This window comes from Ruditapes philippinarum, unplaced genomic scaffold (assembly GCF_026571515.1).
Source record: "Ruditapes philippinarum isolate M1 unplaced genomic scaffold, ASM2657151v2 ctg3864_1_1_1_1, whole genome shotgun sequence".
NCBI lineage: Eukaryota > Metazoa > Mollusca > Bivalvia > Venerida > Veneridae > Ruditapes > Ruditapes philippinarum.
Genome location: NW_026859228.1, coordinates 68,243 through 88,458, shown reverse-complemented (window position 1 = coordinate 88,458; position 20,216 = coordinate 68,243). Strand labels below are relative to the sequence as shown.

Sequence of the window (20,216 nt, the reverse complement as noted above, 5' to 3'; positions counted from 1 at the left end):
CCTAACAGATCGTATGTCATAATAGTATTGGAATTCTTAGATATATCTTTTATTGCCTGGTACAATCAGAGAAAATAATCTTTGTTCATAGTAGCAGAACTGTAACAGTGTCAAATAAAGGGATTGTCTCTGTAAAGATTAGATAAATTGTATACATTTTTGTTTAATCAAATATATAAAATAAGCTAAATATAAACGTTATGCCATTCCAACATTGTTAAAATTCCCCAATATATCAATTGTTATTTTGCATTAAGAAGAATCTTTAAAAATTAATTTATATTGTTATAGATAGTATGATCAAGAAATTAAGAGCAATGTAAACGGGAGAAAATACTTGAAACTCGCATAATTGACAATATTAATATTTTTTATGAGAGATAATTCAAAGTACAACATATCTCAAAATAGAGAAAAACAGAATCCCTTAAGAAAGTCCAACACGCCAAGATTGAAAATGTTGCAGGCAAGGTACATGGACGGTAGTGGTAATTACAAACGACCGTCAACGCACCCTAGCACCGACTTACAACAGCAGAATTCAACATTTAACATGAATGGCCAAATCAACGTCATTCTGAATGTATAGCTATGTTGTGATCTCTTCGATTATTTACAAAAACTACAGAGTCAATTGTTTATTTCACAGCAAATATACATACAATGTGGTATATATCACATCTGCCCTATCACTGGTCTACATTTTGATGACTGCTTGATATCATATAACCAATTATAACATTATATTGATATCATAGTTGTGTATTGGTTACAAGTTAACTCTCACCATTATAAATGTAAGGAATTTTGATATCAAAATGGTATAATTAAGTACCAAACATTAAAGATTCTAGATATGAAGGGTGATCTAATTCAATAAAAGCGACATTATTCAGATTATTATTCACGCCGCTAGAATCCAAACAGGTGCTTGGTGCATATGTACAGGATGTTCTTTACAAACATGTACTTTCTAGGTCTTGCATTGACACTTTTGTTTTGCCATGATTTTTCTTACAAACTTTCCCTGATGATGAGAGGTATTTAACAATGAAATTGAAATAATGAATCATTTGAGACGAGGGAATTACAAATTGAACAAAAACGGCATGATTTAATAGATAAATCATTCAAATGCACGAATGAATTATAACAAAAATTAAAGGATGTATATTGCTAAAACTTCGGGACATAAAATGGATTAATCATCATACAATACTTTATGTACATAAATATCAATATTATTTTTTAATACAGGACATTTGTGACGATGAAATATATCAACATGACGGTATTACTAATTCGTGAAATAGACCTATATGTCGGAATATTCAGTATCTAAAAATAAACTTTAATAATTACCACGTGTATTAATATAACAACGTTAATGATTTAAAGTGACGTTAATCATATAATTATTGATTCAGTCGATAAATTTAGGACGGACGGGATAAATGGACATAAAAATATTGTTCTGTTGTCAGTGTCATTTGTAAGAAATTCTGCTACACCAACATGGTGCAGCAGCAGAAGTTATGTAAGTTTTGTACGGTACGTGCACTGCAGAAGTAATGAAGTTTTGCACGGTGCTGTGCGTTGCAGAAGTTATATAAGGTTTGCACGGTGCTTGCACTGCAGAAGTTTTATAAGTTTTGTACGGTGCGTGCGCTGCAGAAGTTATATAAGTTTTGTACGGTACGTGCACTGCAGAAGTAATGAAGTTTTGCACGGTGCTGTGCGTTGCAGAAGTTATATAAGGTTTGCACGGTGCTTGCACTGCAGAAGTTTTATAAGTTTTGTACGGTGCGTGCGCTGCAGAAGTTATATAAGTTTTGTACGGTGCGTGCGCTGCAGACGACATTTTTATTTTTTATGACAATGACTGATTTGAGACAATAATTCATTTTAATTAACATTTGCTATCTGTTGGTTACAAGCGTACAACAATAATATATTTATTTTATTAAGTAGGCATTATGAAATAGTTCGCATTCTTCATCAAATAATGCATGAAGATAAATTAGAGGGAAGTACTGAGCCAATGTATTTTTTTCTATCTTTTTATGTGAAAAAAAGAGAAAGTAATTGACAAAATAAAAAAACTACAATGACATTGTCAGATTTTCTTTATATAGTGTTAGATATATCATGATACCTATGCGGGGGTGATCTGATGAAATGACGAGTAGATTCTAAAACATTTGATGTCAGTTAATGCATGATTCAGACAAATCATTAGCTTAAGTGTGGTACAGGAATATGGGTATTTAAAAAAAGCTAAGGTTAGAAAAAAATGCCGTACATGTACACTAGAGTTATGATAAAACATGTGTAAGGGATCTCCGAAAAGATAACATGTGATGTTTAATTAATAAGGATGAAAATAATACAAAAGGGAAAAATGACATTTTAATATAAAATCTCTAAAAAAATCCAACATTTCTTTTCTTGCTAACGTCTTCTGCATCAAGTATACCGTTAACAACCCCCTGCTCTCTATTCCGTCCCTCCCTCCTCTACAACTCCACCCCACCCCCTTGCAAATAAAATGTATCTCATAAATAATTCAAATAAGATGTTAACTTGAAAAACGAAAAACAAAAATTTAAATCAGTACATTTATATATAAATATTAATATATAAATAATGATATGAATGACGCGATGTGTTTATGTATTTAAACACTACATCTGAAATATGAGATAGAGATGTAATTTCAATAAACTCCTAATACGAATATAACATATAGCGTTTCTGAAATTTCCCCCCACTATTACATACTACTGTACCATCTAGTGAAATAAGACGTAATTAATTACAAATTATGATATCTTGTTACTCACATTGTAAAAAGATACACAAAACCGCGGTATATTCTGCCATATGCATTTATAAAGTCTGTCCCAAACTGACATAAACTTACAGTTATTCATATTTTACAGCAAGGGCTGTTGTGAAATTTGATATATAATACTGAATTATGGAGTTCAATGCGCATCGCAAGGTGTCTATCTGTATAATAATGAAATAGAGAACAGCTTCAGCTTACACAGTTTACGCACTGTATACACTGACGAGCATACATTTTATTATATCTTTTGCTCCAAGGTATCTTACAATTTCATAAAATGAAAAACACAAATTCCTCTGTGTGAAATTAACAGGTTATTGGAAAACTTAACGAGTTCTTACATATACTCTTTGAAGAAACGCTTTCGGGATAATTTTCAATAGGTTTTTTTTGTCTAAAGAAATAATATCTCTATTTCTTAATGACTTTTTTAAAGTCTGAAATGAGTTGTTTTCTTCTCTCATTTTTTCAAACGATTAACAAATTCAGAGATGAACAAATTCAGTATTTCAAACAATTTCTTATAGCGAAACAAAACCCCTTAAGACCCGACTTTGATCATTTAAGAGGGAAAGTGAAAAGAAAAACGTTTGGAGATTATCAAGAAATGAATGACAGAACAAGTCTTTTGTTTACGAAGCGACTGAAAATAACTTACAGAAAATTTCCGTAGACAAAGAAGATCAGGTAGAACAGTCCGATGAAGATCTTGTTGGTCCTACTAACTCCCATAGCTTCTAGCCATCGGTATTCCTCAAATCCCCAAGCTATACATTCCAAGTTCTTTGACTAACACAACTGATATGCTTTCCATGCAAGGCGTTCGAAATATTAACCAAATCAGAGATATTAAATTATGTCCGAGTTTTTTGTTTATCCCGTTCTAATAATGTTCATCTAAGTCATCGCGACTGTATCTGTACTTTATTTGAAGTAGAAATAATTAATACAGTTAAGCCCGTGCACTAGAGAATAAAATTGTTCAGCAAAGATTCCTTAAAATCAATTAGATATTCATGTACACTAGTTATTAACATAACCATATAACGCACAATCGTGTCTGAAATTCCTATACAACTGGCTTAAGACTCTCAGATTTCCACCACCTATTGAACAACGCAAATCCAAACGCAAAAAAGCGGTAATTCGAAATTAAATATACGTTAATGCCTTTTTTATATCTAATTTACTCTTACATTTAACGCAAGTGCCAAATTATCAATTATTCTCTACTTTAATAACGTTTACAATCCCTGTATATTATTCATTTCTTGCACATAGACTCCGGTTTAGCTTTAATAGTGTATTAAACTATTAGCAAATGCTCCCCATGCTTACATAGACATATCCATTTCACACTTTAACAATAGTGATTCAAATATTTCGTCTTATTTTACATTTATTTCAATACTCGATTGGTTCTCGATTGACAATCTGTAATTCATAAGCCATTTCAATACGAGTTCCCATATTGAACTCGACGATTGGTCCGAATGCGTCAATTACACCTTAGCCCCGCCTCTTCATCCTAATTCAACGAGCTATAGACAGATAAAAAGGTCTACCTCGAGAATGAACACATATTTCACTATATGGCTATATACACATCAATTGAACCGGTGACAAGTAACTATCTCTTTATTAACGTTGCAAAAAATCCACGGTCGATATAAAATTAATCTACACTAAAAACTTATACAAAAGCCACTGAATTCGTAATGAAATGTAGGCACGAGTGAAAAACAGTTTTAAATGACTATATAAGTTTTATACAGGAGAAGAATGCATAGTGCACCCAAGCAGACCAGTGTTGTCATTTATCAATCGCTAACTATATACATGTCTATTACACTCCTCAGTGACGAGTTACGCTGCTGCGTCCATGCCAATTGCTATTTTTAGATCATCAGTCTTCTTTATATTTTTCGTTTGAGTATGTAAACAGTATATTCATATGGTTTAAAATGAAGCATATTTTATCTATCTCCAGGTTGATAAATTATTATAATCATGAAATGGTATAAAATTACTTATAGTATTAGAATTAATCAGTCTTAATTTTCTTCCCTAGTCTTTCTAAATCAACGGGTAAATGTCTTGTTACGGATGAGGAATAAAAAAAACCCAACATATTTTTTTATGTAAACTCATCTCCTACGTGGCTCATATTAAAAAGTACAATACGCCATATTAAAATCTGCACTTTTACCTTAATATGAGTAATGAATTAATCTCGCACAACAACTGTTAACAGTGTTATATCTTTCCCCACTTTTATAAAACTTTAAAATTGTTCAACTAAATAATAAAGGATATGTACGTAGATGCAACTTCAGACTGTGAAATAAACTGAGAACATAAAATCACCAGTTTGTAACTCTTCAGTGCATTCTATACACCTATAGATCAAATAGTTGAATTTATCTTATTATCAGAGGCAATTTGATTATAATTTTACGAAGGCTTGTGTCGAATAAACTCGTAACAAATTTCGATAAACCTAGTAAAATATTCACTTTTAGCAATACAGAAAAAATACGGTATTTACGAGAAGCGATTTTCTTTATCTTCCTCAATAATAAAAAACTCATAACATATCTGATGTGTAAATATAAATAAGAAAGTAAAGGGTATGTTTATATGTATGATAGGTTTTGTTCTAATTTTAACAAGACAAAATGGCGTTATCAAATTTGAAATATATTCGTTATTTACAGCACTGTAAATAACTGTTCATAATAATGATGAATAGAATGTGCGTATTGCAACATAGAAGAAAAAAGAATGTACATTGGAGTATATGTAGTTTTGGGTAAGCAATACTTTATTTTGTTGAAATTGAATATTATCTGAGTCGGTGCTAGAGTGTGTGTAAGCAATAATCGGTATGGGCCGGTCAGCTCCCTTCCCATTCCCTTTCATTTTATTTGGAATCTTACAATTGTTGGTTTCAGATATTCGACTTTTAAAATGTTAGTATGGAGCATTCAGCAGATTACTGAATATAATCTTGTAGGACTGCACGGGGGGAATGTTGATCTGTCCTTATACTGGCGACATTAGTGATTGAGACACGTTTACATACCAATTGGTTGTTTGATCGTTTTACATGATTATGTTTTGTTATATTTTTCAGGTACTTTCAGATCATTGATTTCAAAACTATATTGTTTTTGAATATCATTGAAACCGGTGCTAGGGAGGTGGATATTACATCTATCATTTTCTTTCACGAACAGACTCTGAGTCTGCAATTTTCACATTTTTTCTATCTTTTTTACCATTGTCCAATTGCTCTGGAGGGATTTTCCGATTTTTTTTCTTTTTCAGTCAAGAAATGAGACATAGAATACTATTTTGTTGTGCAAAAGAATCAAAGTGGATAACCTATCACTGAATGTTTTAACTCTAAAGCGAAAGATAATTACTAGAGAACTTACATTGATATTGATATTCACTGTGTTATTTAAGATGTAGTATACTATGTAAAGGACAAAAAGGGGATAGGTTGCCTAGTATTTAAGATTCAAGCCCTTCACGACCATGTTTCCCTCATATGACATCAGTACCGGTTAGTTCAAAGGAGCGAGCCTCAGTAGTAAAAAGAAGCTTCAAGCTTGCTCCAAAATCGAGTATAAATAAATAATGCCTAAACTAAAATACCACGATGATTTGTTTGTTACAGAAAGAAAAAAATGCATGTCTTCACAGTAATTATAGAATTTCTGTGTGAATTAAATTATCAATAACGGTTTCCCTGGTAATATGAAACTTTAATTCGATACCGACTCTGTTTTGTTTGTATTTGTCTTCTAATTTTCAAGAAAACACATAAAATATCTTTTAATTACAAATGGATGGAAAACTATTGAGTATTGGCTCATAAATGTATGGCGGATAATAGTTAGAGAATATGTATTAAAATAGTAGGTTTGTGGTGGCAAAAAACAACAACACCGTAATTCGCGTGAACGACCAGTCATAAGATGTCGTGGATGGTATGATAAAGTAATTTAGATGTCAATTTAACAACCATTTATATCACATTTCAGAAAGGCCAGTCAGGGGAGAAACATGTATCGTTATCACAAATACAAAAAATGTTAGTATTTGATATAGTGTGAATGACAGTATATCAATATGATAGGGTGTTACTAATGTTTCTTATTGTCTCATTTTAATGTATGGCAGGGACAAACGATGTATCCATAGGCAAATACGTAAAATCAAAACACATTACGCATAAATTCATTACTTTCCCATTGTTTTATCTATTGGCAATCTTTGATAACAAATTGAACTAGTCGTTCGGATGCAAAAAATAGATTACACTGTTATTGTTTGCATCATAGCTCAACTTACATTTGAGCACAGGTTCATATTTGTAATTTAATAATTCAGAAACATATGGAAAATCTGTTCATTTTTGTGCGTATTTTACAATAACAGATATTATATATTGCATTCAAGTTCACTTATTTGTTTATAAGAATTCAAGCTAAGACTTTACGAGTATTTTTCAGTATGACACAGACAGGGTACCTAGTAAAACAAAATAGAAGCCTGAATGAAAACTAACTATAATCAATTAACCTATGGAGTTAACAAGAAAAAAGGCGGGAAATATGTCACGAGTGTAACAAGAGGTTTAACATTTTTTGTCAAATGTAAATGTTAATTAGAAACTCGTCGTCAATTTATTTATGTTATTCGACATAAAATTGTATTAAGATGCAGAAGAAAAGATTTGTTAAAATAAAAATGAAAGAAAGAAAGAAAGAAGTTCCTTCTACAATGTTTATTTGCATTTGTTGCGCATTTGACTTGTAAAAAAACAAACGTTTTTAATTTCAATTTCAGGGGAGACAACTTGGTGATTTAAAACTGATGTTTGGACATTACAAGAAGGCATGAGTCTTCACATATTTTGCTTGTCATTTTGGTATAGTTTTTAACTTACAGCTCGTTTATACGGTTTGATTTGGTTATAACCCTCGTGAAACTGTTGAGTAATTCAATCAAAATGTCCCGGCCGCTGTCATAATGACAATTTTATGGCCAAGATTTTATTGCCACATTAGAGGTAATCATCACACGAGAGTTTACCTTTATCAGTCGATAAAACAAAATGAAAATCATAGATGTAAGCCACGTTGAATTCCTCCGCGTTCGTTATATTCGTGTTTAGGTTGTCTCTTTCCCGATGTCACTGTTAATTTCTTTATTAAAACGCTGAAGCTGGGCCACAAAATGTTTTATCTGTCTAGGAGGACAAGCAGCAACATTTAATAATTGATGTCAAATGTAATATGTCCATAATATCGCCTGCGATTTGACAAATTGAGTTATAAATCTGACATTACATTTTTAAGGAAGTTGGCTCAGTTTTATTGTAACGTTGTCTTCTTTTCGTACAGTGTAATGTTTAGTTCATACATATCAAGTCCTTCTTTTACAATAGTGAAATATTAAGCACAGCGGTTTGGTGTATATGCGCGGACCACACAAAACACCTGAGCTAGGCTTACAGAGTGATTAATGCGCAATGTGTAAATACAAACTGGTTTTGGAAAAGATTTTTGTGGTTCGTGCAAAAACACTCACCAGTTTAAGATCCATATATCAACTGTTAGTTCATACAGAAGAATTTCATTGGTTAGTCTATTTTAGATATTGATTCGACCTGCCATAAAATGGACCAGTCAACAGTTGCCACGGTCCCTACCCCCGGGGAATATCGAATATTTGGATTATTATATTGCAAAATCCCTAGTAAAGGTCCATTCTCGTATTGACAGTCAGGTGCACGAATCCCTGCTTAAAGAATATGCATTGCAAATTTGCCATGCAATAAGGGAGTATAAGCCTTTTTTACATTACATCGACCCGGCGGTGCGGAGATAGACATAAAATAGATGCTTGGCTCATCCCCTCCCCACACCCCCGTGATCGATATGCACTTGCTACTAATTGACTTGTACATAAAAGTTAAAAGGCATACATGGAATTGAAACTGCAACATTTTATGTTTTCAGTAGATTTACGTACGTGCACACGTTCATTTTTTCACGAAACATTATCGAGAATTAAAACTACAAGACTTAAAAAGTATTAATTATCATTTTGTACAATGCTCTTCCTTTCATTTCATTTATTATTTTTGTTCACGAAAACATGTGTTTAAGCATGCAGAGTATGGTTTTTATTTCAGGTAATTTCTTTTTTCCTATGTTGTCATTTTTTTGTGTGTAAGATTACCATATAATTATTATAGAATTTAAATAACCAACTGAATGCGCTTATATCATAGATTTAAATCAGTCACATTTCTTTGAACAGATTTAATATGAAAAACGTTTTAAGTTGGTCAGTTAGAATTAATAGCATGACCTTAGCCTTAAGCATTGGCGACCAGCTTTAATTGTAGAAAATGCATGATTCATTCTACATCGTCCTAAAATGACTTGACAAAATATAAACAGTTATATAAAATTCTTTTACATCAACATATTTTAAAAAAAAGGACATTCATTTTGATTTTTGAAGTTTATTGTAGTTTTCATATATCATAATCATATGTTAGAGAGAAAAAACTAAACAAATAAACCTTATAAACAATCGTTAATGATTTATTACATATTGTTCGGAAATTGTACGCTCGCACACCTGTTTAATGCACGGTAAAAGTAATGTGTCACATGATGTGATGGATGGGATAATGAAGAATTATAGCAGTGCCAAGAAATGATATGTTACATACGGCCGTGACATGAAGTATTTTTTATTTAAAATATTCACAATTCATTGACATGAACATATTGTCATGCATACGCTGAGAAACAAACAAGCGGAAGGTGTATACACTTTCTAAAATGTTTTGTTGCGTGTTTTAAAATAGACGAAACAAACTTGTTCAATATTAAAGCTGCATGCCTCCAGAATCATGCTAATTTGGTGAACATTTCTTTAAATGTATGAGGAACAGTAAAATGTTGTCAAGTGAACAAGGAAAGTAATTTACACATTGTAAACGGCACTGAAATATATGAAAATTGCCGAAAACTGATCAGAAAATACTAAAAGAGCACTTACTACGTTAGTGACGCATTAGAAGAATGTTGATTAATACTACAAAAACGGTCATTAATTGCTTATATATGTAAATTATTTCTTAAATTGTAAATATTTTGACTTTTCTAAAAATCTAAGCACATTTTTCTCAAGATTGATTTTCTTGAAATATTTTGGCTCATCTGGAGACATGCAGCTTTAAAGTGTTCAAAATAAATGCATACAACAAACATAACTATACATTGATATATGTACAAGCAAAAATATTTAGTAAAGTGCATTTATAAGTATCATCTAAATATGAAAACCGCAATGTGCATACTGTTCACAAAAAGTAATATATGTTTTAACATAATTCAATTTCATTCTGTATTTGAAATAATAGATCTATAGTGTTTCATAAAAAGGACGCTAAGTGACAAATATTTTTATAGGTATAATTTTCGATTACATTCAATTTCACTCTGTATTTCAATTATAGATCTATATGTGAACAAAAAGACAAGTACAAGATGTGGTGTATACATACGGAACATTTAAATATACGGCAAATCATGACAGCTTATCATAAAGCTCTGCACTTATTTAGTTTAACAATTGAAAATACACCTTTAAACTGATGTGTCACTCAAGGAGATTGATTGGTTAATGAAAAATTATGACAGTGCCAATTAAACCGGTGACGAGATAAAGTTTTGACAAGAAGGATCATCCGTGGATATTAACCCTCTTTAGATTTCATAATTTTGACGGTTATTTCATAAAAGCCCTGTCACGCTTAAAATATAACCGAGTGTCAATGGAGGGTTGGTGTAAAAATAAAATGTGATTTAATTTAAGAGTGAGACACTACGGTTTTAATAATGAACGCAACTTTTGACAAGCGTTCAGTACACAGTTCAATTGAAAAACGGGACAACAGTTTGAGTCGGTGACAATAGTCATTGAAGAAATAAAAAAAAGAAATGTCCTGATTTCATAATTACAAAGCTTTTATTATTACAAATTAACAAAAATTTAAGTGAAACTAAGTAAATGTATACATTGTCTTTTAATGTCTCATGTTGACCAGCTGCTAGTCCTAATAACTCTTCAATATGCGTTTCAAGTTAAAGTTAAAGATTTCAATGGCTTGAGAAATTTGGACAACCAAAGGCTCAACCATTATAAAGTTTGGTATGCCAGGTCTTGAAATATACATAAATTTAGTACTTAACAATATGCTTTTATCAAAAATACTTACTGATTATTTACGCATAAAATCACATTTCCCCCCATGGGAAACAATGTAAATATCCCATGGGATAGTGTTTGTTTTCCCATGGCAAAATGTGCTACAGTTTATTAAACATTTACTGGATCGGTTAAAAATCATTCATACTTTCTCTATTACATATTTAGATATTTCAGTATACATTTAGACAATAAAATAAGCTAAAAAGCGATATATTGCTAAAATAATAAAATACAAATCTAGAATGGAAGACGATATTTGATTGGATATTGGATATTAGTAATGAGTGCCAATTTCTCTCCGTTTTTCTAGAGCATTATCTATTATTATCAAAACGAGTTGGAATAAAAACAATATCATATTAAATGAAAACACAGCTTTATTTTGTTTCATGTTTGTATATAAATATAAATAGCAAGAAAATAACAGCGACGAATCACCGTTTTGTTCTATATATGACGTCACAAAGTTGCATAAACAACAACTAACTTGGTCTAGACGCTACTCTAAACCAAATCACGCCCTACGAGATTTCAGAATGTATTGCTAAACGTTTTATACAGACATGTTTAGTATGAAGAACTTGAATATTGATGTGAATTAGTATCACCTAATTAGTGTCAATTTAGCTATTCATTAAAATTATCAGAAACAAGTACCCTATTTGATAACCCATATGGTATATGCTCAGACTAAACCTTGATAAAAATGTAGTACAGTTATTATCGGCAGAGGGAGGAAAGACGAATACCTTAACACGCTCAATAAATAGTTTATTTTGTGTGAAACATTTTAAATCCCAGCTCTAGTGGGTAAAGAGAAACGTGTTTATGTTGAAATCTATAATTTTATTAAGTTTTTGTTTTGTCCGATTTCACACAATTATTCCTTATGTGATGATTATTGACTATAGTGGACGTCAAAATAACTATAAAAGGTCTGACGTCAAAAATAACTGAAGTGGGTCTGAAGTAAAAAAATAACTGAAGTGGGTATGACGTCAAAAACACCTACAGTGAGTCTGACGTCATATAAAGGAAAAACATTCAAGACGCTTGGTAATTGGCTTTATCGACCGATCAACAGACGTCAATGGCATGAGTATTTTGTGCGGACTTTTGTTTCCCTTTGGAAGCGTATTGCCACTATAAGCCTGCCAGTGACATATTCTATGCACGCGACCAGTGCAGACTAAGATAAGTCGGCACTTGTCTGATAATGGTCTGTATCGTTCGTAGTCAGAACATTTTTTGATTTTTTCCTACAGTGATAAATGGTTTGTCCAAATTAAAAGATGTCGAGTCTATTAAAGATGTTAAGATGGTAAGTGTTAAAACGTCTAAAACTCACAGAGGAAGTCAATATTTGATCGACCGAGAGAAAAACACCCAAATTTATTGTACGAGCAATGTTGAATATTTACGAAAACAAAGCGTTCTTTTTTATTTCATAATAAATTTTGTAATATTGTAAGGTAGAAGCAACACTTTGCGAACTTTCGAATAGCGTCTTGAAAATTGGCATGCAAAAAATGACCATATTTCTGACTAGATTCTGTAGATTTTATTCCAATAGTTTCTGCCAATGTTTGTAGACACGACGTCAAAGTTTACCATCAAAGCCCGTTTTTGAACATGACGTTGTTGCGTATCCTTGGCAACTGTTACGGGTATCACAATAAAGCAATAATGTCGGCAATTCTGCTCAATATTTATTTTATATTTAGTAAGTGATTGTTATATTTCTTGACAATAGTGATATCCAATATGATTGATTGATGAATAATTGATATTACCAATAATGTATTATATAGTATAATTTATTCATGAAGCTATATTGGTTTTATGTCATATTATTTCATTAATTAAGTTCTATTACTTCACTATTATCATGTCATATAACTTTGTTTTTGATATTTAAATTTCTTGGCAAATGCATGCCAAATAACTTAAAAAAACTATTCAAATCTACGAGTATGTTAGATGATCTCTATTTTTATATTTTGTTTCTTTAATTGTCATATTGTATAAAATTGTGATGTATGTCATAAAACAACTGTAAAATTATTATTGTGTAAAATTGTAATTTATAGCATAAAACATTAATTTTCTAGTACAAATATTGTAAAAGAGTTGTGATTTATGTTCTATAACAATTGTGGTGGAAATCTGTGTAAATACTGTTTCATATAGTTGTTGTAATAGTATAATGGTGTAAATATTGTGTCAATAGTATGATAGTACAGTTGTTGGGATTCATGTGAATTCGGTTTCATTTTCTGAGTACAAAATCAGTATCAAAGGAATATTGTACTCCATTTTGTCTCGTTTTCATTTTTCGAGTCCAAAATCAAAATCATAAACATTTTGTACTCTATCTAACATCATTTTTTTAAGTTCTATATCAAATCAATATTGTACTCGAAGTAAATGTATCTTTGTTCAAATCAGTTAAACAGTTGATATTGTGTGTTTCTTTCCTTCTTTAGAATTGGTTTTGTGAAATATAGAGTTCGTTGTACATTGTTGAGTACCATACTTATTTTATTGGCTTGCGTCTCGTCCAATATAGGTTTTACAGTTGTGTTCCCGCCAAATAAAGTTCTCTATTGTACTCAACATTGTGTAATAACCTCATCAAATGATATAGCATTATTGATGATTATATTATTTATATACATGTACTTATATATTGACTGCCTTGCTTAACAATCACAGTACTGTTAATGACTTATAACTATTATATCTTTAGTTGAAAATATTTCATTCCCCCATTTATGATACATACTGTATAAACAGCTCATTATTTTACTGTATTTTATAAAGATACCACAACTCAAGCTTATATATTTTTTTAAATCGTACAAAATTATCCCAAATGAACTGAATTAGATAGGAAAGCATTTGAAAGTTTTTTCATTGACCATTATCCCAGACATCAAGTGTATTCTGATATATACATTCTGTGGTAAAGCAACGTGTTTAAGACTTATTTAGACAGTTTGTTTGTTTGAACATTTAAACAAATTTGTCTGCCAGTAACGCTTCTCCGTCCGTTTGCGTTTAAGCTGTTTTCTGTTTGCAACATACTCTTTTGATACGGTTCCGTTTTGTGAGATTGTTTTTGTCGTTAGTCTGCAATCAAAGGCAACGTTGTCTTATAGTTTATTTTTACGAGTAATTAATGCCAGCCAAGACTTTTCTCACTGCCTAGATGTTCAGAAAGACTGCCAAACGATGTGTGCTTAAGTAAAAATCCAGGATGTTCAATGCGAAGATGTTATCGCTTCAACTGTTTGAAAACGAATAGTTTTAGCAAATTAATATAATGTAAGTTTGCGAGATGTTAACATATGAATTGCTGAGTAAATAATGAAAATTTCAAGTTTGGAATTTGAACACTACTCTACTTGGTAACATAGCAATTTCCTAGCCAGGGTTTAAAATAAAATGCACCGTGAATTAAGATAGAGGAGGCTCGAGAATTATTAATCAGTGTTTTAATACATATTTAATCATAAATTATAATGATGAGGTGTCAGAATGATCGCAGACTGATTTTAGATAGGATATGATTAATGTATTTTGTACGACTTGCTTGCTTGCTTGCTTAAAAAATAACTTTTTACAAAGAATTAATTCGGTAAACTTCACGTGAAAGGTTACAATATATTAAAATAATGAACTTGTTTAATGTATCAGACGCTCGCCAAATTATTAACTTTATATGAATAGAATAGAAGAAATAAAACAATTAAATATATGAATCTATTATCATTCAGTTATATTGGGGTCATCTTATCTGGTTAAAAAAAACAAATTCATGATTGATATTTATAAAAATGCATTCTTTTTTTCTGCTGGATTTTACGTCGCACCAACACAGTATAGATCATAAGAATACTTCCCAGCTTTTCTGGTGGAGAAAGACCTCAGGTTCACCTCGATGATTTATTTTAGATAGGAAGGATGCATTCTTTGAACAGTTTAGTGTTCATTAGTTAGCTTTTACAAAATTATATTGGTCAAGAACAGCGCAAATCAATCCAGCGTTTGAAATTATTTTCATAAACAGTCGATTTACTAGACTGATTAATATGTAGCCGATTTACCAAGTAAATGTATTTCGAGGACAAAACTTATTTCAAATACTAAGTAATAAATTGATATAAATTAAAAGACAAATAGATAAAAGGTCTCTTCTAATTACCGAATAAACGTCCTAAAATTAGAACGCAATTATAAGCTAAATATAATAACTGTACATTGTATATTATTTAGATACATTAGTGCCACCCTGTTTATTATATGAGTCGCGTCACGACAAAACCAACATATTGCGTTTGCGACCAGCCTGCGCATCCGCGCAGTCTGATCAGGATCCATGCTGTTCGCTTACCAACCCTATTACAAGTAGAGAAACTGATAGCAAACAGCATGGATCCTGATCAGACTGCGCGGATGCGCAGGCTGGTCTGGATCCATGCTGATCGCAAACACATTACGTTGGTTTTGTCGTGACGCGGCTCATATATTGAAAATGGTGGGGTAGGGGAAATGGCTAGGGACAGTTTATCTGAGAAGAAAAAATATGTGACAGAGATCCAGGGCATTAACATGATAAAACACATATGACCTGAAAAATTTTCACCATTATTTTTCGAAAGAAGATGTGGGAGAGAAATAAACTATTGAAATATTTTATACACAGAGCGTCTACTGCATTTCAGCGTATATGAGGAATGAACTTTTCCTTTTTTGTGGATATTTTGAGAAAGAAATAGCGGTGGAAATGACTCAAACACACATCGCACTACCCACCACCCGCAAAGGTTTACCCCACCCCGAGACTCTAAATATATGTATATATACCCACAAACACGCACAATCAGGTAGGAAGAAAAACATTTATCTCTTCCTCGCAGTTCAAATGAAAGTGTTAATAAATTTAAAAACCTTTGAACGAATATCAAATAGGTACTCTAACAAAGATTTAACCCACTCGAGATGGAGGACAAGTGTTGACTTTATGTGTTATTATGACACGGCAGAGCACATCAAAAACTACACATACCATAAACGTTCACTATGTTAAATTTGGAACATAATTGACAAGTCAAATACTTTCATTACGGGTACAAATTTTGGGTTGGAGAGTAAATTTATTGCTGCATTTGCAAAAATACGTTCAAGTAGATTTGTTATCTATATACGAAGGATCTTCAAAGTGTACGCAGTCATTGATTTTTGGATATTATTCTTTTTAACCTTTAAATTATTACTTCAAGAAAATATCCTTCCAGTTTGATTCTCGTGGATTTCTTTAATACCGTATTATATCTGTTTCTATTCTATTCTATTCTCTATTCTCTATTCTCTATTCTCTATTCTCTATACTTTTTTAATTCTATTTTATTCTATATATTATATTATATTCTCTCTTATATTCTCTATTCTATTCTATATATACTATTCTATTCTCTTTTATACTCTCAATTCTATTCTATTCCTATTCTGTTCTGTATTCTATTCACTATTCGCTATTCTATTCCTATTCTTTTCTATTCTGTATTCTATTCACTATTCTATTCCTATTATTTTCTATTCTGTATTCTATTCACTATTCTCTATTCTCTATTCTCTATTCTCTATTCTCTATTCCTATTTCTATTCAATTCTATTCTGATTTCTTTAATATAATGAAGCCGGTGAAAGAAACTCAGAAGGTACATACTGCCAAGATGTACGACCATTATATTTGTGTCGACACAGTTCTATTATAATTCATTGAATAAAATGTAAGATTGTGACTTCACAAATAAATTCACAAATGCACTCTAACATTTGTATCATTGTAAATAGTATTGAACATAATTTGAAGACAAATATACATTAAGTAATTATTTAATGCTCGATTTTGATCAGGCTTGCATATTATTTTAACTGTTGACTGACGTCATATGAGGAAACATTACCCAAGGAGGGCTCGAACTCACGATCATCGGGGTGAGAGACCGACGCCTTAACCACTATTAAGTATAAGTATTAAGTAATGTTATGAATAAGATAATGTAAATAATTCTCAAATGAGCCTTTCCAATAAAATGTAAATAAGCCATACTAGTATGACAAAGTAATTATTTCTCAAATGTGCCGTTCTAATGAAATAATCATGCAATCGTTAATCACTAGCAGACCACCAAATTTAGATATAAAACCCTGTTTAAGGTATAAAGAGGAGAAGTTAAAGGCACATTATAGCTCAAAATCAATATATTTTTTTTAATTCTTGAGAAAAGTCTGATTTGCGTTTAATAATATTTTAGTAATGAATTATCTAGCATCTTAGATGTTAAACAACTGCAGAAAGTAGCATTAATTGTGCAGTAATGTCTTTTAAAGGTAGAAAAATGTAAACAAAGTAGTATTTTGACTTCGATACAAAATACTAATTCACGATAATAATACCAGTTGCCAAAGAAGCAAAAAGTAGATCATCTATATGGCTAATGAGTAATTCTTTGGAAACTGTAATAAGATGTTGAAACTATAAATGTTTTGACAAATAAAAATGATTGCATTTCTGTGTCTAAATGGGCTTTTAATAGATAGTTGAAATGTGACAAGAGAATAAAATTTAATTAAAAAGATGAACTGGTTTACAAATATCAAAGTCGTGTACAAGACAATTTCTTCATATCTAAAATGTTTCTCTTTTAGGGACATTGAAATTAACTCTGGTAACATTCCTCGCCATATCAATACTTTCATAATTTCTATCATATAGATATCCAATAAATAAAGTGTAAATAACTAAAGATGTGTTATGCTTTCCGGCAATATAGTGGTTGTGTAGGATTTTACATGGTTGACCATAAATATAATACCATGTTTCAGGCTTTTTAAAACTTTAAGGCTGCTGGCAGTGACTGAATCTACCCATACAACCAGTGCAGACCAAGGTCAGTTGGGACATCTTTGATGACTGTTCATGGTCTACACTGTTAGCTTTTAAATCAGGACATGTTTTGAAATTTTTCCTTAAACTGATTCATGGTTTTGTCCAGATTGGAAAGATGGACAAGTCCATTTTAAATATTTAGCGCGGTAAGGGTTAAACAAAACTTACAACTTATGCGATTTCTTTGGCATTGAAACAAATACAATCATGTTAATAGGAACAGGCGCAAAATTGTTAATCAGTGCTCCGTTTAATCAGTTTTAAAGTCCCATTATGTTCCAGAAATGCTTTTATTTTTATTTCTCAATAGCTTTTCATTTTTGGTGTACTTTTATAGTTTCCAAATGATAATCAGTGGCCAATGTCCAGAATCATATTTTGCTTCTGTTGCTTTTTGGAAAATTAGTACATTCATACTGGTTAAAGCAGCACGCCTCATTTTCATGAAATTTTAAGAAATGTATTTAAAAGTAAAATATTGTGAGGTGATTAAATAAAGTAATTCACATACTGCAATCGGCACTTATAATCCAAGAAAAGTACCCAAAAGTGGTCAACATATGCAAAACAGCTCTTACTGCGTTAGTAACGCAATAGAAATATAGTGACAAAATACGCAAAATCAGTCTTTAACCGCACTTAACATGTAAAATTTAACTTGGATCTTGAATATTTTTACCTTTCTTAAAAGTTTAGTACATTTTTCTCAATATTGATTTTCTTGAAATATATTGGCTCATGTGGAGGCGTGCAGCTTTAATAATATCGAAAGCATGACCCGTTTATATCATTTTAAGAAATAAATCCGCATACTTTATTATATATAAACCGTTTATATTATTGCACTATATGAAAGCGTTCACATAATTTTACTAATAAGACACTTTGATATCATTTCAATAAATAAACCGTTTATATTATTTTAACATAATACCGTTTTATTTCGTGATATATTACCAATTATTTCATTCCAGTACATAAACTGTTTATATTATTTCGTTAAATAAAATCGTTTACATTATTTGACTATACAAAACCGTTCTATGATTTTTTCACTACAATAAAAGTACAAAAATTTACTCACTCTTCTTTCGTCAATAGTTTTGTTCCATTTCCGATGTACATTATCTTTCCTATGACTTTCATATCCGTGTGTCCCATCCCGTGAGAATAGCATAACGTCAAAATCACTACACTAACAAAATAATGACAACAACTTCCCAAACTCCACATTTCTACTTGTAGCTTCGCTTAGACATGGGTCTTTTGTATTTACATTATCAAAATAACTCACGGTTGTTCAAAGAAAATCCCTAAAGTCGGCAAGTTAATTTATAGTACTCCGTAAATTCACATCTTTTGAAGTATTTTAGAGCACGAGTATAGAGTTAAAGTTTCAATATATAACCTCAAACTTATCCTGTATTTAAAACGCAAGTGCATCAAATAATAAAGGAAAAGTTGTCTGTATATCCAAGTAAATATTACACGCAAATCTTTAAGTCTTGTGTTTTTTTAATCTATTGTTCGGGGCATTAAATGATAAAGATTCATGAATAGGGAAGATTTGTCTAAAAGCAAAATTAATGTGACGGTAGCATCGTTTGATCATATAAACTCATATATCATGTTTATCAATAAAACCTATTGACTTTTCTTTATGGTTGTATTTTGATGCATTTACGTACGCCAAGAAAAAAAAGTCGTCAATGAAATTCCATAGTAAAATATTCCGCACCGCCAGCTCTGACGGCATCCCGCGTGGTCCGTATAAAACAAATCACCATAATGCTAAATATATGCAGTTATTTCAATACACAGCAATACTTTCAACCGACGTATGTACTATACAAAGTTTCTGTCAGCTAATGGTCCATATAAATAAATTTCGTCATTTACTTCTATACTATGTTAAAGGAAATAATGATATCAATGTAGAAAAACATATGAAGAAGAAAAAAAAATCGGGGCTAACGTTCTGTCGATTATGGAGGAACTTGATTTACGATTATTTTGATCCGTTTACATAAAGAAAAGATATGGTAATTGTCGAATAATTATATCATAATATCTGTACACGTGATATGCGTTTAATATAGA

At 31.2% G+C, this 20,216-nt stretch overlaps 1 protein-coding gene across 2 annotated transcripts in view; it reads right to left on the bottom strand.

Annotated features, from left to right (window-relative positions):
- The window catches only part of LOC132755699 (protein Wnt-7b-like), a 51,638-nt gene extending 31,679 nt beyond the window's left edge, over positions 1–19,959 (bottom strand). Inside the window, exon 1 of one of the 2 annotated variants that reach the window (XM_060746592.1) lies at positions 19,201–19,959. In XM_060746592.1, coding sequence (XP_060602575.1) covers positions 19,201–19,349 — 149 coding nt within the window. In that variant the 5' untranslated portion in view covers positions 19,350–19,959. Of the gene's footprint in view, positions 1–3,509; positions 4,575–19,200 lie in introns of those variants that run through there. The other variant, XM_060746593.1, reaches the window with a different exon arrangement.
- Between the last annotated feature and the right edge of the window lie 257 nt (positions 19,960–20,216).